General features: G+C 38.8%; 1 protein-coding gene across 1 annotated transcript in view; it reads left to right on the top strand.

Annotated features, from left to right (window-relative positions):
• reln (reelin) overlaps window positions 1–25,795 on the top strand; it is a 135,069-nt gene that overhangs the window by 35,704 nt on the left and 73,570 nt on the right. Inside the window, exons 4-9 of the mRNA XM_079447181.1 lie at window positions 13,555–13,625; window positions 24,079–24,111; window positions 24,219–24,297; window positions 24,432–24,528; window positions 25,008–25,059; window positions 25,564–25,660. Coding sequence (XP_079303307.1) covers window positions 13,555–13,625; window positions 24,079–24,111; window positions 24,219–24,297; window positions 24,432–24,528; window positions 25,008–25,059; window positions 25,564–25,660 — 429 coding nt within the window. The remainder of the gene's footprint in view (window positions 1–13,554; window positions 13,626–24,078; window positions 24,112–24,218; window positions 24,298–24,431; window positions 24,529–25,007; window positions 25,060–25,563; window positions 25,661–25,795) is intronic.

The raw sequence follows: 25,795 nt of genomic DNA, 5'->3' as shown, positions 1-25,795 counted from the left end.
GTCAGACCAAAACAAAACCTGCTGAGAAGAGCTTTTCCTCCTCACATCTAGATGACACTCTTCCAATTCTGATTGCAGAATCAAGAATGAGGTTAGCAAACATGATCAGGTGTGAATATTCATGCAGCCTTCACGTGTTATCAGAACGATCAGTTTCCTAGTCAGAAATTGAACATGAACGGCCTCTCAAGTCACCTTTTAAGACTGCATGGGAAACCTTGAGATCGTTTTGATGCAAGTTTCCTCGTTGGACAGCCATAATCATGGCAGAGGAGAGCACTATTGCTGTTGTCACTTTTGTTTTGCTGTTTAAAACAGTCATTGTCGTTACAGTCTTGTATTTTTACATATTTCATATGTGTCCCTGGAGCACAAAAGCAGTCATCAGTAACACAGGTATATCTGTAGCAATAGCCAACAATACATTGTATGGATCAAAATTATACATTTCTCTTTTATGACAAAAATCATTAGGATATTAAGATCATGTTCCATGAAGATATTTTACAAATTTCCTACCATAAATATATCTAAACTTCATTTTTGATCAGTAATATGCATTGCTAAGAACTTCATTTGAACAACTTTAAAGGAGATTTTCTCAATATTTAGATTTTTTTGCTCCCTCAGATTCCAGATTTTCAAATAGTTGTATCTCAGACAAATATTGTCCTCTCATAACAAACCATACATCCATGGAAAGATTATTTATTATTTATTTTAAAAAATTGACCCTTATGAATAATATCATATAAGAAGCCTTCCAATGCATATTGTATTTTACACAACATAAACTGCATTTATTTAAACTTCCAGAATCATCAGACTGCTGTATGTGTTTATATGGCTGTCAATGAATGGGACGCTACATTTTATTCAAAATCTGTAGGATACTAACAACATATCTTCAATGCATTTTGACTTTAATAAGAATTCCTCAAGAAATAGGCAAGATTGAACCCGATGCCCTGCATGATTCCTGTACTTTCCAATAACACACCTGAACACAAAAGAATATGTGCAGGAATTAGTGCACTAGGAAAAGTGCTCTCAGAATAATGACAGACTGCTGAGAAATGTCTTGTTTTGTGCTTTAAATTCCACACAAAGGCACTCAGCTCTTCATGTCTGTTTGTGCAGATTTATAAATACACCCCGATCTCAAGGATAAATATACCGATTTGCCAGCTCATATGGAGGCAAACAATCATTGCTAACAGAGGCGAGGTGTATGTTTGTGGTTTACTACAGCTCGGAGAACAAGCACACAGACGGTGACAGCGCCTCAGATCGACTAGCGTGTCAATTATGCCGCTCTTCTGTCAGAGAGAAACCCTTGAGAGCAGACGCTCATTTAAGAGCCGGTTTTCAGGATTCATGAAGTGGCGTTTCTGGCATACTTCACGGTTTTCTGTCTCTGTCAGGCGAGCGAGGCCACGGGTCAGAGGAGGCAGTGTGTCGGTCCTGTGCACAAGCATGCGTTCCTGTCTTCCCGCCGTTTGTCACTTTGAGCGTTTCTGTCGGGCGGACAGAGAGCAACATTTCTGAGCGTTCAAGGCCGAATGTTCAGCCCTCATTCATAACCCTGCCATGAAAGCATGATGGGAAAGAAGTGCCGCTGCCTCTGAGGCGAGGAGTGTTTAGGCATTTCTGTTATTACGATTAATTGTGGTAGAATGGAGTGCGGGCTGTTTGTGATGGACCATCTGTTCAGGGCAGCCTGTGATTCTGGAGCATGCAATGCAGTTATGTTCTGTGTGCTTATTGTTATTTTCCTTTCCTGGAAAGAGTCAATCATATATAGTGTCTTTAGTTAAATAAACCAATTCCAGATGTCATGTGAGTGAACTGGGGCGATAAAATGACCGAGATGGAGGAGGACAGTTTGAACAAATCAAACACACAGAGAGAGAGTTTCCATTGTTTAAATGTAGAAGTTCATAGACACAACGAGCTCGACCGCCAGCAAACAGCTGCACGGAGAGCAAACATTCATTTAACTCTTAGCCTTCACAGACGCCAACTGAAAAAATGCCAATTTTGGCACTAACTACATAATACAGAAATATTTTCCTAAATTATATACTGATGGTAGCAATCTTTGTGAAAAAAAGACGTGCTCTTAGTTGTATGGAATGTGCACTTGTAGTGTACTTCAGCTGCTAAAATTATATTTTTTTAAATACTATGCTTGCAGATGATATACTATTAATGAAATAAAATACCACTTAAGTGTATTAAAGTGAGAGACTTTTATGACTTTAAACAAGTGCACTTTTTACAGTTTTTCTCGATTGCTAACACACAATTCATAAAACAATTCACCATTTTCTCACAACTACTAACCCAATCTCAAAACTACACACCAACTTGTGCAATCTTCAAACTTCCGGGTCAAAGTCAAACATTTTAGTCAAAAACATTCTCTTTTGTCAGAATCTAATCTTTGGCCTCAGATTACACGCAAACCTGTCAAATACACAGACTAGTGAACACTAGTGAGATCAATTCAAAACACTGCTATAAAAACCTGCTTTTGGGAAACAGGAAACATCTTGCTATTTAATGACTGTTACAGTCTGCAGCATAAATAGAGCGGTGCAGATACAGTAAAATTCCCCAATAAACTTTAAGAAAAGTTTACTTTCATTACACTACTGTAAAGTTATCTTACAGTAGATGAAAAGCACTAGAAGAGAAAAGTACAAAAAACCATCAACAGGATACACAGCAAACACACACTGGAATATACTGCCAGTTACTGTACAGCAATAAACAAATACATTCTGCATCCTCTGCCAAGTTGCATTACAGTATTGGTAATATCCTTTTTTGTTATAGCAGTTTCTAAGTGTTCTGACGAAAGACTTCTCTGCCTCACCTCGACAGTCGTCTCTCAGTTCAGCACAAATACATGTAAGAAGTACTTGGCTACAGATCAGTTCAGCAGTAATGAGTTCGAGGCTGTGTGGTACAGTAGGTACAGTACAAAGAACAGTGAAAGTCCTCTCATCTGAAATACTGATATATACTGCAAGTGTAATGTGTAAGTCATGTAAAACCCTGTAGATGATTCTGCAGGCAGCTTTCCTTTTGATCATTACACGCACAAGAACATGGTCAAATATAATGCTTTATATTTCATCAGCAACAAATGACCTTTGACCTCGTCCCCTTCATTTTCTTTTCTCTTCCTATTCCTCTTTGTATCCCATTACCAGGATTCCTTTTCCAAAATGCATAATCATCCTGAGATTCTGACTGCTGTGTCATCAGTTTTGCTACTGAATGTTCACACCGGGATAAATGTGTGCTATTTGGACAAAAATGTGCTGAAAATGAATAGTGTTTTGCAGATTGTAGAGTATGAAGGGCAAGTGCTCATGGATTTTGAGAAATGTGGTCATTGAATGCATTTTGTCTGAAAACAATAAAAATGATTCACAGTTTGTTTAGCATAGACCTCTGTTTCACGTGTGAACAGTTTTGAAAATGTGGCTTCAGTATTGAACAATGCTTGTTAGCAATAGAAAATTGTGTGTGTTTCATTGTGTTTTGCAAAAAGTGTTTTATGAAACTGAAAACTGAGTCAAAGGCTGTGAATTAGTGTCTGGTTTTGCAGATTTGGTGTGTGCTTCTGTTTGAGTGACAGCTTTCAGAAACTGTGTGACGAGGAAAGATTCTGTGTGGAAGCAGGATCTGGATGTCTCTTCAGGTTGGGCAGCACTTTTCCAGAGATATGAGATGTTTGGACAATTGTTGATGCAGCTAGAAGGAGCTAAAGCATTATAAGCTGCAACCAGTGATTAACACTTACAGTTTTATATAAACAGCTTCCACACAGAATCTTTCCTCGTCACACAGTTTCTGAAAGCTGTCACTCAAACAGCAGAAGCACACACCAAATCTGCAAAACCAGACACTAATTCTCAGCCTTTGACTCAGTTTTCAGTTTCATTAAACACTTTCTGCAAAACACAACACAATTCTCCTCAAAAGGTGTTTGCAAATGTTTGCTTTTGAGATGTGTTTGTGATCTTTTGAATGCAGTGCTAACAGTGAGGCATTTTGTGTGCAATTCTTGGATTTGTGTGTAAAGTTTTGAAAATGTGTGTAAGCAGCTGAAAAATACTGTAATAGCAGTACTTCAGTGAGACAGGCCAGGGCGTGTGTGTGTGTGTGTGTGTGTGAGAGAGAGTGTGTGTGTGTGAGAGTGTGTGTGTGTGTGTGTGCATGTTTATATGGTTTATGAGGACAGAAATGTGTATAATGACATGGGTATGACAGAGGTATTACAATATGAAGGTGGTTTATGAGGACACTGCCTATGTCCCCGTAATTCAAAAGGCTTAAAAAACATACTAAATGGTGTTTTTTTGAAAATCTAAAAATGCACAAAGTCTCCTGTGAGGGCTAAGTTTAGGTGTAGGGTTGGTGTAGGGCAATAGCACACACAGTTTGTTCAGTATAAAAAACATTACGCCTATGGAGAGTCCCCATAAACCACAAAAACCAACGTGTGTGCGTGCGTGCGTGCATTATGGTGGGATAGAGGTTTGCAGCTGTTGTTGGGCCGGTCCGCTGGGGGCTGAATGAAGCCGTTCTTGACCTCAGATCTGTGCTGGTCTGCTGAATGAACTCTATGTCCAGTATAAAGCGCTGAATCTTATGTTATCTGTAGAGACTGAGATCAGTCACATTCTACAGTCCCTTCAGACGCCAAATGATATCAGACTGCCTTAATGCTCTTGTTTGTAATTAGCTCTTAACTGTCGTCAAGGTAATTTCATTTTCACCTTTACTTAAATGACTTGCAGTGACCCGGTTTAATGAGCAGGTAATTTGCCAACAGCTCCCTGGAAGCCTCCTCTAAACGCTCATTAAATCTACATGCGCCAAGGGAGCGCTCTCAACAACAAACGCTTCCTCGCTCTCTATTCATTCCACAACACGCCGTAATTTGATCAACGCAGGCGGTTAGACTCTCACGTCTTTCAGACAAAATAAGATAAGAGGAGAGAAAATGAGGCTAAATATTGTTTTGCCTCGTTCTGATTGATTACTCGTCAGCCGTCGCAGCTGGTGCTCAACAAGAGAGATCAATCAGCCAATTAAATAATTATTTTAAAGGCTAAATCCAAATGTGCAAAATGAGCGTGTGGAACAGGCGGCGACACTGGATGTAATTCCTGTTATTAATCATGATTAGAGAGCAGTGCAATGTTGTGCTGGGTAGAGGCTGAGTTTGAGCTCTTGTGAGTGTGTGTGTGTGTGTGTGTGTGTGTGTGTGTGTGTGTGTGTGTGTGTGTGTGTGTGTGTGTGTGTGTGTGTGTGAGAGTGTGTGTGTGTGTGTGTGTGAGAGAGTGTATGTGAGTGTGTGAGTGTTACAGCTTTAAAACATACATACAACTGTGTGAATGGACACAGATGCTTTATAATGTACCAATAATGGAATAAAAAACAGTTATATCAGGATGTTAAATTGCAGGAGTTTATATATATATATATATATATGTATATATATATGTGTATGTATATATATATATATATATATATATATATATATATATATATATATATATATATATATATATATAAATGAATGAATTCCTTTGTTGTCTTCCTCTGTTGTTCTTCTTTTCTTCTCATAAGCTTAACTCTAAATCTTGCTGCTACAAGTTACCGTACGAAACTGCACTGGAACAGAAGAATGGTGTTCGCTAACAGAACAAGCTCAATAATGTCGTCATCCCTGGCTAATCAAACAGACCTTTTCATTTGTGTATTGCGGAGATCGTTTCTGAAATGCAGTGAAAACGCCAGTGTAGACGAGGATCGTTTTCATTTTAAAAACGCACTACTGTAAACAGGGCCTAAATCAAGACAAAGAAATTAAATATAGTACAATACAGTACTGTAAGCTATTCACAATTTGGTATGTGTGTTGTTTAAAGTTTAAACATCAATCTAAGCCTAAATGAAATCTGTTCATCAATATAAAGCGATTGTATCTCTTCAGACAACTTGAATAAAACCATTCATATGACTTACTCTTACGATGTCCTTTTGAACTGGGTTTTGGTTTTGCATTAAAGTTTTGACTGCACAGTGAATTTTAGTGGACGTACAGTATTATGGCAATATCACAAATATCTTCATTAGTAAATTGTTTTATATTCTTTTTTTTTATTATTATTGCACCGCTGTAGAATATACATGCATAAATACAAGCATTTCAATCTACAAGTGAAGAGTTTATTTGCAAAAACGGATAACTCCGTTTTTTAAAATGTTCAGAAATCACGTTTTTTATTATGTGATCATGTTTTTATTGTGTTTTATTGTTAGCTGTATTTTTTAGTTATTTTTTTAACCTAATCAAAATAACCCAACTGCAGTTTTATTGAGATTAATTGGAATGCACAATGAAAAAACGTGATTTCTGAGAATTGTTAAAAATGGAGTTATCTGTTTTTGCAAATTAACTCTTCAAGTGTCACGTGACAAATAAACGAAAGACGGTAGATTGTGTGAGAATCGATGGTAATGCAATCAGAGAAACACGTTTAGTCTGGACTGATGGATTCAGTTCTTGAGCTGTTATTGTGTGCTGGAGAATCTTGTCTTTCTGTCTCTACACCTCTTTCTTTGCCGAAGCATGATGTCCTCAGAGCTCGTCATGACACAGCCAGCTGGCCATCTGTGAGAAACACACGAACTGAATCAGTCTGACCGCTGATACTCGCCCGCTCGTCCACTCAAATCAGAGATACAGCAGGACGTATTACGCTAAAACATGAATTTTTACATGAAGTAATGTGCCTTTTGAAGCCAAAATCAAATGATCTTTAACGATCACAGATGGAAATTATGTCCATACCTGAAACCTTGAACAAAAGCTGTGTTAAACATTCATCTCCAGAATTTCACAGTAGTGAACAGTGGAAGCTGCTTACAACACAGTAAGCAAGGCTGTTTTAAATGTATTATGTCAAACCAAACATGTATGAAAATAACTACACATATTTTTATCTTCCTTGACACCAGACTTTGTGTGAGTAAGAGCATTAAACATATGAAATGAAGCACATTACTGCGTGTTTTTCCTCTAATGTTGCCATATTAGCAAACAAGCCGTCTGGGACTCGTTTCATAAATATTGGAGTGCTTTGCTCCAACGTAACCTCCTGCTCTTCATTATGCTCGATGTTTTATTCATAAATCCCATTTCCAACTTTGTCTTTACCAAGCCCTGAAAGATGAATGCGATTTTGTTGTTTTTGTCTACCCCCCCTCCCCCTTCCACTTCCACATCTCTCCCTCTCTCCCTTTTGCAGTTTGTTATTTATTCGTGAGATGTTGTTTGGTTATTCATGAGAGCAGAAGCATAAATGCCTCACAACCATAAATGCTTTCGATGTCAGAGACTAAATCTGAAACAACAGTCCAGCAAAACTCCTTCTGCTGACCTCATGCCAAAATGTGTTTTCTTAAACATGTAATACTTCATAGTAAATTAAAACAATGCAATATTTATCAGCACTTCATGTTCATATTTAGAGTTGACTAGCTGATTAGCTTGTTCTAGTGTTTGGTTTGGGTTAGTTCTAAATTCAGGACACTGCTAAGAACCTGTGATGAGTTTATGAATCTATATTAATGTGTTTGGTGGGAGTGTTTGTAAGGTGGTCATCCGGACGATTTAGGTCGGTCTGGTTTTGAAATGCCATGTCCATTTACTAGTGCAGCCTTGGGCCGGATACTCATTTATCCTCGTTTTAAGATAATTGTTTTATACTTCTATACAATGGAAAGGACAGGAGAGGAGAGGAGAGGAGAGGAGAGGAGAGGAGAGGAGAGGAGAGGAGAGGAAAGGAGAGGAGAGGAGAGGAGAGGAGAGGAGAGGAAAGGAAAGGAAAGGAAAGGAAAGGAAAGGAAAGGAAAGGAAAGGACAGGACATGTGAAATAGGATTTTCAAAGGACAAGTTGCTGTCTAATAAAACACCCAGATTTTTGACTTTAGAGGACGTAACAGTGCATCCGTCTAGATACAAATTGTAATTCAAGAAATTCTGTGGACTGTTTTTTGGTCCAATAAATAATATCTCTGTCTTATCTGAATTTAATAGGAGGAAATTATTAGTCATCCAATCTTTTACATTTTTTTTACACAATCTATTATCTTAGTTTAGAAGTTTCATCTGGTCTTGTTGAGATATATAGTTGAGTATCATCAGCATAGCAATGAAAACTAATCCCGTATTTTCTAATAATATTACCAAGGGGCAACATGTTGTAGTGAGGGTGAAGCTGAGGCTGTGTTAGAATCCATTTACAGAAGTTTAATCAGGAACAATTCAACAATCCAAATCGTGAGGCAGAAATCAGAGTCGTGGTCACAGGCAAAGAAGTTGAAATCACAGTATTCAGTCCAATCGGCAAACAAACAAGAGGGTAATCCACAAGGCAAAAATCCAGAGAAACAGGCGATAAATCATACACTTAGCAAACAAAATAAGACAATGGAAACGCTCGGTAAGGCAGTGAAACTGGCAATACTTCGCAAGGTCTGTTTGGCCTGGCCATGCTTAAATGGCTCCCAAACAGGAAGTGATCACAGAAGCAGCAGAGGGAGTGGTACCAGTCAGTACTCGGGTGAGGGCTCCCTCTGCTGGCGTGGCGTTACACATGTATATTGAAAATAGCAGAGGACCTAGGACAGATCCTTGTGGTACTCCATACTTTACTGGTGATAATTGAGATGACTCCCCATTTAAATGAACAAAGTGGTAGCGATCGGACAGGTAGGATCTAAACCATCTTAAAGCCTGCCCTTGAATACCAGTATAGTTTTGTAATTGGTCTATGAGTATGTCATGGTCTATAGTGTCGAATGCAGCACTAAGATCAAGTAATACTAGCAGTGAGATGCAGCCTTGGTCTGACACAAGAAGCAAGTCATTTGTCATTTTAACAAGTGCAGAGTCTGTGCTATGGTGAGGCCTCAAACCTGAAATTCTTCATAGAGAATTTTTTTGCATGAAGGAGCACAATTGAGCAGACACATTTTCTAAAATTTTAGACATAAACGGAAGATTTGAAATGGGTCTGTAATTTGCCAGTTCATTAGAATCTAGTTGTGGTTTCTTAATAAGAGGCTTAATAACCGCCAGCTTGAATGGTTTTGGGACGTGACCTAAAGATAACGATGAGTTAATAATATTGAGAAGCGGTTCTTCTGCTACAGGTAACAACTCTTTCAGTAGTTTAGTGGGTACAGGATCTAATAAACACGTTGTTGGTTTAGATGCACTGATAAGTTTATTTAGCTCTTCCTGTCCTATAGTTGTAAAGCACTGCAGTTTTTCTTTGGGTGCGATGAATGAAGCTGAAATACTAGACGCAGTAGAATATATGTACATTTGTTATTGTATTTCTGATGTTATCTATTTTATCAATAAAGAAATTCATAAATCATTACTATTAAACTGTGAGGGAATGTTTAGATCGGGTGGCGTCTGTTTATTTGTTAATCTAGCCACTGTGCTAAATAAGAACCTTGGATTGTTTTGGTTATTATCTATGAGTTTGTGGATATGCTCTGCCCTGGCAGCTTTTAGAGCCTGTCTTTAGCTGGACATACTGTTTTTCCACGCAATTCTAAAAACTTCTAATTTAGCTTTTCTCCATTTGCGCTCAAGAATACGAGTTTCTTTCTTAAGAGAATGGGTATAACTGTTGTACCATGGCGCAGTACGTTTTTCTCTAACCTTTTCAATTTGAGGGGGGCAACAGCTTCTAATGTGTTAGAGAAGATAGTGCCCATGTTACTAGTCATTTGGTCTAGTTCATGTGTATTTATGGGTACACAGAGCAGTTGAGATAAATCAGGCAGGTTATTTGTGAATCTGTCTTTGGGGGCTGGAACAATAGTTCTGCCCAGACGATAACGCGGAGCCATATAACTAATATCAGTAATACGCAGCATGCACGATACAAGGAAATGATCAGTAACATCATCACTTTGAGGTACGATATCTATATCAGTAAGATCAAGTCCATGCGATATAATTAAATCTAGCGTATGATTAAAACGATGAGTGGGCCCAGTGACGTTTTGCTTGACTCCAAAAGAGTTTATTAGGTCAGTAAACGCAAGTCCTAACGCATCATTTGTATTATCAACGTGAATGTTAAAATCTCCAACAATTAGCACTTTATCAACATTAACCAATAGATCTGAGAGGAAATCTACAAATTCTTTTAGGAAATCTGTATGGCCCTGGCGGTCTATACACAGTAGCCAGAGCAAGAGACAGGAGAGATTTATTTTGCATATCTAACAGTGTAACATTAAGCAGAAGTATTTTGAATGAGTTAAACCTCCTATATCCTGTTTTCTGAGTAACATTGAGAATATCACTATATATTGTTGCAACACCGCCGCCACGACCAGTCTGACGGGGCTCATGTTTATAACAGTAGCTTGGTGGAGTAGACTCATTTAGACCAAAATATTCATTTGGTTTAAGTCAGGTTTCAGTCAGGCAGAGTACATCAAAATTATTATCTGTGATCATTTCATTTACAATAACAGTTTTTTACAATATCAGGTTTTGTTCTTGGATCTTAGTGTTTTTCTCTGTTAAATACAGCTGCATGATCCGCTTGCTCTCAGTAAGACTCTCTGTGTAACAGTAATATTAAAAGTCTATTCATCAATAAATGGAGGAAGGCATCTATGAAATGAGGAAATGTAAAAGTCTAAAACGAGGTTCTGTAGCAGACAACAGATCACCAGCGGTCTTACATGTGGTTAATGGAGCTACAGGACAAACTGTGCAGCTCTTTGACCTGAAAGCAAACAGCTATTCATGTCTGTAGAGGGAAGGAAAGCAGCACAAAACCTCCATCAGCGAATGCTGCAGAGCAGAGCCGCAGGTCACACCAGAGTTACAGAACACAGAAGACTGAACTGTAGGAGCTGCTGCAGGTCTTTATCGGAGATGAGGTGAGATGTTGAGCGAGGAGGCTGTGAAAGCCCACAGCGGGGGTGTGTGTGTGTGTGTGTGCGTGTGGACCGCGGGTCACAAGATCTGCTATTTATACACTCCTCTATGGCTGAATTATGTCCACATGCTCCGCTTAAGCTTCTGTTACAAATTATTCATTCTTTAATAAAAATGAAAAGACTGGTGACGAACACAAAGGTGAAGGAATCAACACCAGACATGGGAGAATACTGTGTTTTCTGACCAAAAGCATTGGCTGGGAACTTTGGAAGCTAAGGAAAATTAAATGCTTTTGTGATGCGAGTCCAAATGCAGGCTTTAATAAAAAAAAAACTTATTCAGACAGGCAAGGTACAGTACCAGCAAACAGTAGCAAACAAGGTAATTGTCACAGACCGGCCAGGCTCAATCACCAGTCACAGCACACACCGTCACGTGAATTCTAATCATCTGCACCTGCACGTCATCAATGGCAATCATCCCGCACTCCTCAAATACTCACAGCTCACAACACTCCAGTGTCCGGTCTCGTTCCTATGAAGAGGACTACTATAGCTATCATATCTCTATGCTTGATACTTACCGTCTTGTTTACTTACCTGCTGTGTTCCATCCCAAGTGTGTCTTCCAGCAATCCCAAGTCAGTCAGCTCCCGAGTCTCGTCCTGATCCACTGTGTTGGTGAGGTGTGCAGTTACTCCTGTTCCGTGTCTCCTGTTTGGAAAAAGATATTCAAGTTACCATCCATCCTGAACACCAAAGTATCCTTGTATCATCACTTACCTATTCATTCCACCACCTCAAGCCTGTCAATAAAACCCATTCAAATTACGTCACTCAGTCTGTGTCCTACTTCTGTAACAGTAATCCAAAAACAGGTGAAGGTCAGGACAGGCAGCAAACAGTCATAAAACAGATAAACAGTCCAAGATAAACACATGAAGGCAAGAAAACATGCGTACACAAATGTTACAGGCTAACAATATCCAGCAATAGAGCGTGTGTCTGTGTGCATCTTAAATAGTGTGAGCTTGATGAAGTAATGAGATACAGGGGACTGCAATTGGTGATGAGTCCAGGCAAAGGATTATGGTTAATGTAGTCTGAGAATGGGAGAACAGTCTGGAGGGGAGTGACAATAGTCAGGAATGGTGTGCCTTCTAGTGGAGCTCATGGACACTCAAGCTGGTGATTGTGACAACAACATTCATCACACATAATTACATAGGTAATATAATTGTTTTAATATAGTGAATTGAAATATATAACCAAAAGATTCTTTCATTAGAAGCTTCCAGCAATCAGACTCCATCCATTCAGTCTCAGAGTGTGAATCTATGGTGGATATGTTTTGTCATCCCGATGAAGGGTCTCTGACTCAACCAATCACAGCTGTGGTCTTCAGAGAACATTCAGAAATAATGTTTTCATAACTTAGTAAAACATTGATGGGGAGTTTTCTGGTCTTTAGTAATGTTCTCAAAACATCAGCACAAAAACATTATTGATATATTGCCCATTGATCATTTTATTTCTGAAATGTTTTTGTTGAATGCTTTTTATGTTACTATTGGTTTCAGAATGTTCAGAGAACATTCAATTGTAACATTCACAAAATGTTGAATTAAAAAATGGTTGTTCCTTTAACATTCATATAACATTTAAACTTCTTAAAAACATTTGTGTCATGACAACTCTCAGAGGGATTGGCATGGTAATGTACATGACAATGTTAATGCATTTGGTCTTGGTGGAATAGATCTGCTGCGGCTGAGCAAGTACTAAGACTTGCTAATACATCCACAACATGTTGTTGTGAGCATGTAAGAAATACTGCTGCTGCACATATAACATATATGAAATAACCCCCATATAGCTTACATGATCAGCCCGTAGCAGATCTATACAGGTGGAGCTGGGGAAGGTGGAGGGTTTCTGAAGTGCTGCAACTGCTACAGCAAGCATTAGCCAAGTATTTGAATGTTGAGCAGCAAGCTCATTGGCTGCTGATACAAAAAGAACCAATCAGTTGGGCCATGTGATAATGATGTCATTATGTCAGATTGAGTTTGACCTATCGGACTGCACCATCTAGAGTTTCATGACAACTTTATATTTAAAAAAACTGGATGTTTTGAATATTCAGAGAACATTCCAAAATAAAGTTTTCATAACTTAATGGGAACATTATCAAAATGTTAGAACATATTTTATAACATATTTTTGTCAGTCTGCGCTGTAGGTTTGAGTATATAAATCGATCCCGTACCCCAGTTTGCACCAATGCAATGAGACCGCTGTCTATAAAGAGTCTCCTAACAGCTCATAAAGCCTCATCCTCCTCCTGACCTCTTGACCTCCGATCGCTGTCTCTGACATGAAGACCTACAGCCAGATTTCTGTCCTCCTTCAGAACTTTAATCCACTTCCAGCAGAAACACTTCATCTTCTTTTAGGTAATGGGCATGTTATCGCTCTCCTCTCCTTCTGCTGGCTGATGCTCTGTAATATTTCTCTCTTTCTCTCTGTCTGTTGTCCCTCAGGGCCACAGCGACGCACCGAGGACAGATCATCTTCAAGGACGCTCTGGCGCAGCAGCTCTGTGAGCAGGGAGGTGAGGAGCATCTCTGATCCGTAAACTTCAGATGGGTGTTAAAGAAATGACAGAGAAACTAAATATACACACAGTCTGATCTTCATCATGTGCAGCACATCAAATGACAGAACACACATGCACTCCTTTAAAGTAACAATAAAGGTTGAATAGTATGAATGTTGTGCTCACCTGACCATAAGAATATAGACATTCTTACTAAAATCTGAATACATGCTAAAAAACTAAAATCTCTTCATCTGTGTGTGCAAAGACAATTGATGCAAACGTTTAACCTGCTAAGCACTCTACTGAATAACACACAATATAAGGGCATGAAAGTTTTTCCAGCACTTACACATGAAGATTTTAAAGAAATCCATTTCAAGTTTGAAGGGCTTAAAGCTTTGAGTGGTTAAAGGAATTATAAATATCCCAGCAAGACTGAATACGTGAAATAGAGAAATGGGGCGAATCTCCGTCAGTGATGAGACATGAGCAGATTAGCACACGGCTCAAGAAAAGATCTGAGACTGAGAGGCGCTGAAGCTTTAAGAAAGTGAGCGAGGACGGCGAAGACATTTGACTGGCTGATAATGTTTCAGAGCGGCATGTGCAGATGTGGGGTTAAGGGTTAGCAAGGCTACAAGCAGTGAATAGAGCGTATTTCAGCAGTGCTGTGGCCTCTAGAGAGCTTCCCATCTTCTCCATAGGCATTTTCAAACAATCAGACAAAACCAGCTCTGAGATGAATAACACGGCAACATTCAAAGCAAAAAAGGGTATTTAAAATCTGTGAAAACACAATAGTACAAGGGAAAAGTCAATACAGAGTTGTCAGTAGAGAGTGTCAGTCATGCTAACATACACCAGTATTGAGCTGAAACACTCATCTACAGGTCACTTCAGAGAGCAGACATTGACCTTAGTTTACATAGATATACTGCTGGAAAAAAGACTCGTCAAATAAAATTAACCTGATGATTTTATGAAGATTTGTGTGTCTGCCCTGTGAAAAAGAAATGCACTTTTGAAAAAAGAGTGTTCATTATGGAAATAAAATAATTTGCTTAAGTGTGAACTTAATGTACAGTTTTTTGGGGGGGAAACTTACTGAAAATTATTATACAGATAAATTTTCATTAAATGCAAATAGTTAAACTTCAGAGTGCTTGTTTGGATGCACCTAAAAGCAGAATTTTACATTTATTACAAAGTGCACTTTTTAAAAGTAGACTTAAGTGTGGTAAGAAACAATTAAGTTATTTAAGTGGCCTTTTATTTCATTGCTATTATCTACAATTACAGTTTTTTTTTTTTTTTTTCTGGTGGTTTTTTTTTATGTATACTTTTAAGATGTAACGTACACTGCAGTACAGTGCACATTCAATACCAAGTTACACTTTATTACAGTGTAATTACACCATTAATAGTGAGCACTATTTTATCTTTATCATGTACCATACATACTTTATGGTTAGGATTAAAGTTTGGTTTAGAGTTAGTTGCATGTAATTATGCATAATTTACTGTTATTACTATAATAAAAACATGCAACGTGTAAAAAGGACATTGTAAAATTAAGTCTTACTCACAATTCATTTTCACAAGGGTACTTGTGTTTTATGTAGTAACTGTGTTTATAAAAGCAATAGAGATGACAGCAGTTTTATTGTGGATAGTGTGAATCAAATGCAAATATGTAAGTAGTTTAACACTTTAGAGAGACTCATTTGCAGTAGTTTATATTCAGATTGGTGACAGTGATTTCTGTGGTACTAGTGATTCTGACTGATGGATTTTAGTCAGTGTTGAACGCAGCATATTGTAAAGTTAAAAATCTCATGTACCAGAAGTATATTTCATCATTTAACAGATGCTGAGCTCAGAGTAGGTCTGTTTCTATGGAGAAAATGAATGGATTTGTACCTCTGAAACCAGAGACTGCTGCATTTTATTACCCACTGTTTACCATTAGTTTCCATGCAGAAAGAGGAAAATCATCAAGTGTATGAAAGTGAAACGAGCCAGAAGACTATCTGGAATGAATAGACAAATGACAGCATGTATCCACAGATAAACCCATAAAGGCATGCTAAACAGAGACTATAAGAGCGGCAGAACTTCACTGAGAGAGAGAGAGCCGCAGATGATGCTAGTATATCAAAGAGTGATATCTGTGACAGGTCGGGATGAGGAAAGGCGACCAGAGAACTCTGCAATTTCCAGCAGCTCCATAAATTAGGGCTTTATGGGACACGCTGGACTCGTATCCCTGAGGATTGATTATCGAAAAGTGACTATAACTCACGGGGGGCGATCAGTGTTGGGCAGAGGAGAGGAGAGGAGAGGAGGACGATCAGAAGCAGAGCAGATATATGACCGCAGACGCGCGGCCTTTAGATGGAGAGACGCGCTAAAAATGAAAGATGCACCGCTGGAAAATAATGTCCTGCGCCTCAGACACCCAAACGCGTCACTTAATAACACCCAGCGCCAACTTTCATCTGAATGGCCGGCTTTGCATTAGAGAAGTTAGAGAATGAACTGGCCCTCTCCAAATCTACAGCCGAGGCTCATGGGAAGTGCGGGGCTGTTAAACTGTCAGTGTAAGCCGGTCGCATTAGCACAGATCTACAGGAAGAGCGCCGGAGGTAATTAAAGTTCTTAAGAAAGCGATCGAGGATTAAACTAAGCCTGAAACGTATGTGACTGTCTTCTGTGTGAACGCCTGATGTAGACAGAAGAAGAGGTCGACGAATGAACAGCAGAGAATGAGAGAAGAACTCCACAGACAAAGATCATGTGTGGGGGAGATTATTACACTCGTGTGTGTGTGTGTGTGTGTGTGTGTGTGTGTGTGTGTGTGTGTGTGTGTTTGTGTGCATGTTTATGTGGTTTATGAGGACACAAATTTGTATAATGACATGGGTATGACAGAGGTATTACAATATGAAGGTGGTTTATGAGGACACTGCCTATGTCCCCGTAATTCAAAAGGCTTAAAAAACATACTAAATGGTGTTTTTTTGAAAATCTAAAAATGCACAAAGTCTCCTGTGAGGGCTAAGTTTAGGTGTAGGGTTGGTGTAGGGCAATAGCACACACAGTTTGTTCAGAATAAAAACCATTACGCCTATGGAGAGTCCCCATAAACCACATAAACCAACATGTGTGTGTGAGTGTGTGTGTCCCATCACCTTTATTTATATAGCGCTTTATACAAAGCAGAGGGTGTCAAAGCAGATTTACAGTGTTAAACAGGAACATAGTGTGTTAATAACGCAAATAAAATTCAATTCTGCTAAAGCAGCTCTAAAAAGAGGACAAGTAAACAGTCAGTTTTCCAGTTAAAGTCAGTTCATTGTTGATTCAGTGATGTCATCGTCCAGCTCACTTCGGTTCTCTTCCAAAAGTGTCTGTGCCAGGGGTAGGCAAGTTCGGCCCTGGAGAGCCGCTGTCCTGCAGAGTTTAGACCGACCTTGCCTTGCCCCTGGTCTGTGCAATCAAGGCCATAATATTGACAAATGGTAAGTGTCCTTAACAAAGCAAGCCAAAGGCAACAGTGGCAAGGAAACAAAACTCGATTGGTGACAGAAATGGAGAAGAAAACCTTGGGAGAAACCAGGCTCGGTCAGGGGGCAGTTCTCCTCTGGCCAGAGGTTTAATTCCAGGCTGCAGCAAAGTCAGATTGTGAACTGGCATCACTCATACATCCAGTTCCCTCCGCGTGGAACATCGCATCGCGAAGGAGCTGAAGCTGGTCTGTGCAAAGGACTTGTCTGGTTCTTGTGGTCTTTGCTGAGGGTTTGTGCCGATGGCTGTGTAGGTGACGAGGTCTTCGGAGGGAATTGTCTCTAGGGTTTATCTAGTTGTCCTGCTCTCCACTGACATTCAGGGCTGTAGAGGTCGTTTCTATGTGTTGATCCACCATCTGATCTGGATACGGACTGGATCTGGTGGCTATGGTGAACTCGGAATAAGAACGAAACAGACTAATATTAGTGTAGATGCCATTCATTTTACGATGTAACAAGTGTGTTATGTGTATACCAGGTTAATTATGGATCTTTAATCTAGATTTAAACTTATTTAAATTTAAAAAGAGTGTGTCTGCCTCCTGAACAACACTAGGTAGATTGTTCCAGAGTTTGGGCGCTAATTAGGAAAAGGATCTACCGCCCACAGTTGATTTTGATTCTCTAGGTATTATAAGTGACAAGTGATACGTGACGTGACCAAGTATGGTAACCCATACTCGGAATTAGTACTCTGCATTTATCCCATCCAAAGTGCACACACAGCAGTGAACGCACACAGTGAACGCACACCGATATTAGAAAAGGTAGTATCATCACAACTATGTTCCTTCTTAGAGAAAAATTATATATGTGAGGATTTCCATTCAGGTTTTAGACCATATCATAGTACTGAGACTGCTCTCATTAGAGTTACAAACTACCTGCTTTTATCATCTGATCGTGGTTGTATTTCTCCATTAGTGTTACTGGATGTTAGCGCTGCGTTTGACACTATTGACCACAACATTCTTTTCAATAGACAATTAAAATTATGTTGGCATTAGAGGAAGTGCACTGGCATGGTTCAAATCGTACTTATCTGACCGCCATCAATTTGTGGCAGTAAATGAAGAGGTATCATACCAATCACAAGTGCAGTATGGAGTACCTCAAGGCTCAGTACTTGGCCCCTTACTTTTCACGTTTTACATGTTACCCTTGGGAGATATCAGTAGGAAACATGGTGTTAGCTTTTACTTTTTATGCTGATGATACCCAGCTCTATATTTCTTTGCGACCTGATGAAACTTACCAATTTGCAAAACTAACGGAATGTATAGTTGATATCAAAAACTGGATGACTAGCAATTTCTTACTGCTAAATTCTGAAAAACAGAGGTGTTAATTATTGGACAAAAAACTTTTGCATGTAATAACCTGGATCACTGTCTAATACCTGATGGCTGCTCTGTAAATTGTTTGTCATCAGTTAAGAACCTAGGCGTACTTTTTGATAGCAAACTTTCCTTCGAAAAACATGTTTCTAGCATTTGTAAAACTGCATTTTTCCATCTTAAAAATATATATAAATTACAACCTATGCTCTCAATCTCAAATGCAGAAACATTAATCCATACATTCATGATCTCGAGGTTAGATTATTGTAATGCTTTATTGGGTGGTTGCTCTGCATGTTTAATAAACAAACTCCAGCTGGTTCAAAATGCAGCAGCTAGAGTTCTTACTAGAACCAGGAAGTATGACCACATTAGCCCGGTTCTGTCAACACTGCACTGGCTCCCTATTAAACATTGTATACATTTTAAGATCTTGCTAATTACCTATAAAGCCCTGAATGGTTTGGCACCTCAGTATTTGAGTGAGCTCTTATCACATTATAGTCCTTCACATCCGCTGCAATCTCAAAACTCTGGCCATTTGATAATACCTAGAATATCAAAATCAACTGCGGGCGGGAGATCGTTTTCCTATTTAGCACCCAAACTTTGGAACAATCTACCTAAAACTGTTCAGGAAGCAGACACACTCTGTCAGTTTAAATCTAGGTTAAAGACCCATCTCTTTAACCTGGCTTACACATAATACACTATCGTATTTCTATAATTCAAATCCGTTAAAGGATTGTTAGGCTGCATTAATTAGGTCAACCGGAACTGGGAACACTTCCCAAAACACCTGATGTACTTGTTACATTGTTAGAAGAATGGCATCTACGCTAATATTAGTCAGTTTCTTTCTTATTCCGAGGTCACCGTAGCCACCCAGATCCAGACTGTATCCAGATCAGATGGTGGATCAGCTCCTAGAGATGACCTCTACAGCAGGACACCTAGATGAACCCCAGAGACTGATCCCCAGTGAAGACCCTGTCTCCAAGATGACCATCGGGACAAGACCACAGGAACCAGATGAGTCCTTTGCACAATCTGATTCTGCTTTAGTCTACATTTAAACTGCTGATTTTGTCTGGCCAGAGGAGAATGACACTATTTCGACAAATTATTTCCCCGTCTAAATATTGTAAAGGTGATATAAAGCCACCCAGCTTTATATCAAGCCGATGTAAAGCTGCTTTGACACAATTTGCATTGTTAAAAGCGCTATACAAATAATATTGACTTGACACCCGGAGCAGTGGGCAGTCATTTTTTGCTGCGGCGCCTGCGGCAGTTGGGGGATTGGTGCCTTGCTCAAGGGCACCTCGGTCATGGTATTGAGGGTGGAGAGAGTGCTGGTTATTCACTCCCCCTCCTACAATCCCTGCCGGACCTGAGACTCGAACCTGCTACCTTTGGGTTACGAGTCCAACTCTCTAACCATTTTATCTTCCCATATCATCAAATGGCCAGAGTTTTGAGATCGCAGCGGACGAGAAGGACTATAATACTGCATTTCGTTGCCCTGTACCTTACATGTGCAATGACAATAAAGTTGAATCTAATCTAATCTAATAATGCTATAAGAACTGGCTCAAGTACTGAGGAGTTAAACCATTGAGGGCTTTTAAAGAAATCAAGAATAATTTCAAATGTATATGATATTTAATAGGGAGCCAGAGCATTGTTGACAGAACCGGGCTAATATGTTCAGACCTCCTGGCTCTAGTAAGAACTCTAGCTGCTGCATTTTGGACAAGCTGTATTTTATTAAGTACGCAGAACAACCACCCAATAGAGCATTACAATAATCTAACCTTGAGGCCATAAACGCATGAATTAACATTTTTGCATTTGACATTGAGAGCATAGGTCATAATTTAAATATATTTTTGAGATGGAAAAATACAGTTTTACAATTGTTAGAAACGTGGATTTCAAAGGAAAGATTGCTATCAAATAGCACACCTAGGTTCCTAACTGATGATGAGGAATTGACAGAGCAGCCGTCAAGTGTTAGACAGTGTTCTAGGTTATTACATGCAGAGGTTTTTTGTCCAATAATTAACAGAATTTAGCAGTAGGAAATTACTAGCCATCCAGTTTTTTTATATCAACTATGCATTCAGTTATTTTTCCAAATTGGTATGTTTCGTTGGGTAGAGAAGAAATATAGAACTGAGTATCATCAGCATAACAGTGAAAGCTAGCACCATGTTTCCTGATGATATCTCCCAAGGGTAACATGTAAAACGTGAAAACCAACGGTCCTAGTACTGAGCCTTGAGGTACACCATACTGCACTTGTGATCACTATAATTATTCATTCACTGCTGCAAATTGATGATGGTCAGATAAGTAAGATTTTAATTATGCCAATGCAATTCCACTAATGCCAACATAATTTTCTAGTCTATTCAAAAGAATGCTGGGGTCGATAGTGTCGATAGATCGAGTAGCACTAATAGAGAGATACAGCCAATATCGGATGGTAAGAGCAGGTCATTTGTAACTCTAATGAGAGCAGTCTCAGTACTATGAAACAGTCTAAATCCTCACTGGAAATCCTCACAGATACCATTTTTCTCTAAGAAGGAACATAGTTGTGAAGATACTGCCTAGTATTTTTGACAGAACAGGAAGATTTGAGATTGGTCTGTAATTAACCATTTGTCTAGGATCAAGTTGTGTTTTTTTAATGAGAGGCTTAAAAACAGCCAGTTTGATGGTTTCTAGGACATATCCTAATGACACTGACGAATTCATAATATTCAGAAGAGGATTTATTACTTCTGGAAGCATCTGTTATAGTTGCTCAGATGGTATAGGGTCTAACATACTGTACATGTTGTTGGTTTAGATTATTTAAATATATATTTATATATATATATATATATGATACTCAGCCCATTACCCAGCATATATATTGTATACAATTCTTCCTCTTCTATAGCAGAGAAGGAGTGGAATTGTTCCTCAGGGGATCTATAGTATATCTGATATGATACTGTAGCTGATGGCTGTATTGTTATAATTTTCTCTCTAATACAGTAGTATCGATCTTGGAAGTAAAGAAATTCATTGTGTGTGTGTGTGTCTATTTGACATGTTAGTAAACAGTGTCAGTGTGATAATAGTGAACATTCACCACGACTGCTGGTAAAATCTGTCTCTTCATCCAAACACTTGATAAGTTTTTACTGCTTACAGAGGAGGACAATGAGGAAAGCTAGAGCCGTCACTCCCATTACCCAGCATTCATAGCACACAAGTCAACAAAACATTGTTGCTGTTTAGTTTCTAGCCTGATCTCATGAGAAACGCTCTGCAAATGGTTTTCCAAAAGCACAGTTTGTCCCTCCTACTACAGGCCAATACGGACGAGACTTAAATACACACAAGCTGAATAAATATCCAAATGATGATGTTTACTTTTAAATCAGTTCACCCTGTTTGGATGTTAAATCTGATTATAAAGCTCAGATTTTCTGAAGCATTGAATGCTCTGAATGTCCAGTCTGTGTGCTGAATGAATCTTTCAGTCTGATTCTGGGATTTGAACCCATGACTTTTGCATCGATGCAGAAAAACCATGTGTGACTTATTTAACAAATATTTGTATTGGCTCAGCTGACTGCAAACTATATTCCACAGCATTAGTAACTGATAACCTTCCGCTGTGATTTGTCTGAATGGGAGTAGCGCCACTCAGTGGACGTTTGATTGAAAACTGCAGTTACATTCAGAACTCACCCCTTACATTCATAGTCACATTCGCTTTCACAGTGTGTGTGTGAGTTCTGATAGAAATAGGTCAGCAAATGAAATGGAGCACAGCTGCTTTATCATTATAATGTGATGGATTTTGGGTAAAGATTATCTGAGGTTATTGAGGGAAAGATTGCACTATATGATTTTTGGTATATCGGTACAGTTGAGAAGATAAAAAGGTTTTTCCAGAGACGATGAAGGTTTCTGAGTGTAAGGTTTAATGTGGTTAATTATAGCTAGACTTGTCAGAGGCTTTAGATAAGGAAAGACTGAACATTAAGCTCAATCGTGAGATTAAAGAGAGCCTGCAATGTTCTCTCTAAAGAGTTAAAGTCAGTTATAAATTCATTTGTTATGCTGGTTCATTTAATCTGTGAAATAACAAATAGTAACACCTATACAAATGTAAATAAGAGTTAAACATTCCTCACTCCTATTGGCATTAGAGAATAACATCCATACACAATCATTTGTCTAGTTGAATAAAACCTTTTATGTCGGGTCTTTCACACATTTAAATTACTGTGGTTATAATGATCTTCAGAACCAGACATTGATTAAAGTAGCAGGTTTTTGTTCATGTGAGATAATAAGATGGTGGTTAGCCATCAGCAGCTTCTGGAGGGTATAAGCGGATTCTGGTGAGCAGGAGGATGATGTGTAGGGAAAATCATGAATAACTGTATGATGAATATGTCTGATTTAATGTCCAGTATTTTGCATAAAAGTGCTGTCAGAAGTAATGGCGTTTTTGAACCGGGGTTCAGTTAATTCAGCATAAATTTTGGTTTAAGAATAAGTAGTCATGATCTCAGTTGATGCCGGTCCGATCCTTACATCTGGAGCAATAGTCTGTCAGTAATTCAGCCACAAAACCTATTCATTTAGGTCATTCAGTTGACCTATTTATTCAATTCTTTCATGAAAACAGTCTGGAGCAACAGCTGTTTTAGATCAGTATACGGCTCATGTGATTAGACTCAATAGTTTGGGAGTTTGTACTGAAATGTGTTATTTGTCTATGGATTACAATGTGGTTTTGGGGATGCAACAAAGCACAGAACTTTCAAAAACATTCAAACAGGAATTTATCAAACTAATAAAAGAATCAAAAGAATTATTCCTCAATGACCTTTATTAAAGAAGACATGTCCACAGCAGGCTATACTTGATTTTTCATAGTTTTGTCACAGGATCCAGACACCACAGACGGAGAGAAGTAGGAGTGTTAAATGCTCCTACATTAGTAATGTTTTGTTGAAGTAGGAGGTAAAGACTCATGGGAGTGACATTGTCCTAGTTTTTAGATGAAGTGCAGAGAATAGAGTCATTAGAGTCATTTTGGCAAAATAAACCATCAGGACCGTGATGATCATCAGCGCTCTCCTCAGCCTCCGGCCATCGACTACAAACTTTAAGAGCACTGTAAAAATCAGTACTAAAGTCCTCCAGGATCATGTCAATTAGTTCTTCTGACTTGTAGAATGAAAGAGAGCAAGAGATAGAGCGATACAAGACACACGGTCAAATGCACAGCAGCTGTCATGTTTGACCGATCAGTGATGGCGAAACATAACATTCCAAAAAGCTTCAAAATGAAGTCATTTAATGTTTGCAAACTTCTTTGTATTAATTACAATTAAAGAGGATTAAATGTTCACTCCATGTGCTGTATATTTATTAAAATGATCCTTACCAGACTTTCTTCTTGTATGTTTTTTATTTATGAGAAGTCTTTCATTAGAAATGTTCCAAGTGAAAGAAGTTTTGTTTTGTCTCTTTTAGCTCCCACTGAATCTCCTCTTCGGCCCAGTCTAGGTGAGTAAAAGCATCAGCAGACACACGCGTGCTGACGTTACTCCTCACTGCTCCTCACTGTGCTCCTGTCTCTGTCTCTGTCCTCTGTATCTGTCGCTGATGTGAAGCCATGGTTCATGGTGATCATGCTGTTCTCCGGGATGACTTCGAACACAACACACAAGAAGAGCTTAATCTCAATATCTGGTGAGTAACACTCGTTTTTCTTTGAGTTGTTTACTTGGCCGTGAAGCTGCTTTCATTTTCATATGATATTTTGCATCCATGCCATTTAGAGGGCTAGAAGGTGTATTTATTGTCCATGTCTGGTTCTCTCACAGGTCAGACTGCAGTAACTGTGAGGTTGGAGAGCAGTGCGGTGCGCTGATGCACGGAAAAGCAGTGACGTTTTGTGAGCCCTTTGGACAGAGAGAACTGGTAATTGTCTTTTACAGAACAGATGTAATCAAGTGAAAAACAGCACATTTTGCCCTGATTGCCTGGATGTTGGCAAACAGCAGCAGGCAGTGAGTTGTGCTTCTCAGACAAATAGATGCACTTCTGCTCGTACAAAACTCCTCTGAGTGACTTATAGCCAGTAGAATGTCCATCAAAATACAGTGTGAGCAAATATTAAGCAGATAATCAATAATACTCTAATGACTTGGCATGGAGTTGAAAAGTTACTGATAGTTAGTTGAATGACTAATGCAGACTATTAAACTAAAGTGTTCCACAAGAAAATAAAACACACACATTAAAGACTCATCTAAAGCATGTTTGGCACACTGGCGGTGTGGACGTTTTTGTAGCTTTGCAGGGCTGTGTCTCGTATGCTGTGTTCACATTATTCCTGTGTGAAACAAGCTCATCAGTGAATAGAAATGAGAAGCTCATGGTTTTATCGTCTCTTTTAGACTACAGTGGCTCTGAACACAAGCACAGCATCAATCCTGCAGTTTGCCTTTGGTGAGTGTCACTGTCCTTCTGCGGTCACTGTAGGTCACCATTCTTCATCTCCTGCAGCCATAGACGATTGGTATACAGCTGAATACTTTGCAAAAGAATTATGCATTTTCGTCTTCTTTTCCAGAACTAATATCTATACATTCTTAAATCAAGATGCATTTATTTGAGATGCAAAATGACTTAGGATATTAAGATTAAAATTTATGCTAACGGGGTAAGAAAAATAAACTTGTTTTACCTTTCAATTAAATTTATTACCACATATTTCTTTTTTGTTTTAAGCGAATACTTTTGGTACATTTTTCAAAAACAAGTCTTATGTCATTTTGCATCTCAAGTGAATGTATCTTGATTTAAGAATGCTTAGATATTTTTACTGAAATACTTTGCAAATCAGATTTAGCTGTGTGTATTTTTCTGTATGACGTTAAGTCAAGTGAATCCATTCTAATGTGTGACGTTCTTGTGTGTGTGTGTGTGTGTGTGTGTGTGTTGGTTGTTCAGGATCTGGTTCTTGTCGGTTCAGTTACTCAGACCCCAGTATCATCATCTCCTGCGGTCTGAACTCCTCTGATGACTGGATCACCTTGGAAAAGATCAGGTTTTACTTTATTTCAGGAAATGGCTCCAACACACTCACAGTATTACTATTACCATTATGTAAAAACGCCACGAGCAGTGCATAGATTATGTGCTATAAAAACTCATAATTTGTTGCATATGTCTGAATGAGCTT

Source organism: Barbus barbus, assembly GCF_936440315.1.
Source record: "Barbus barbus genome assembly, chromosome: 22".
Classification (NCBI taxonomy): Eukaryota; Metazoa; Chordata; class Actinopteri; order Cypriniformes; family Cyprinidae; genus Barbus; species Barbus barbus.
This window is presented reverse-complemented; position numbering and strand designations above follow the sequence as displayed.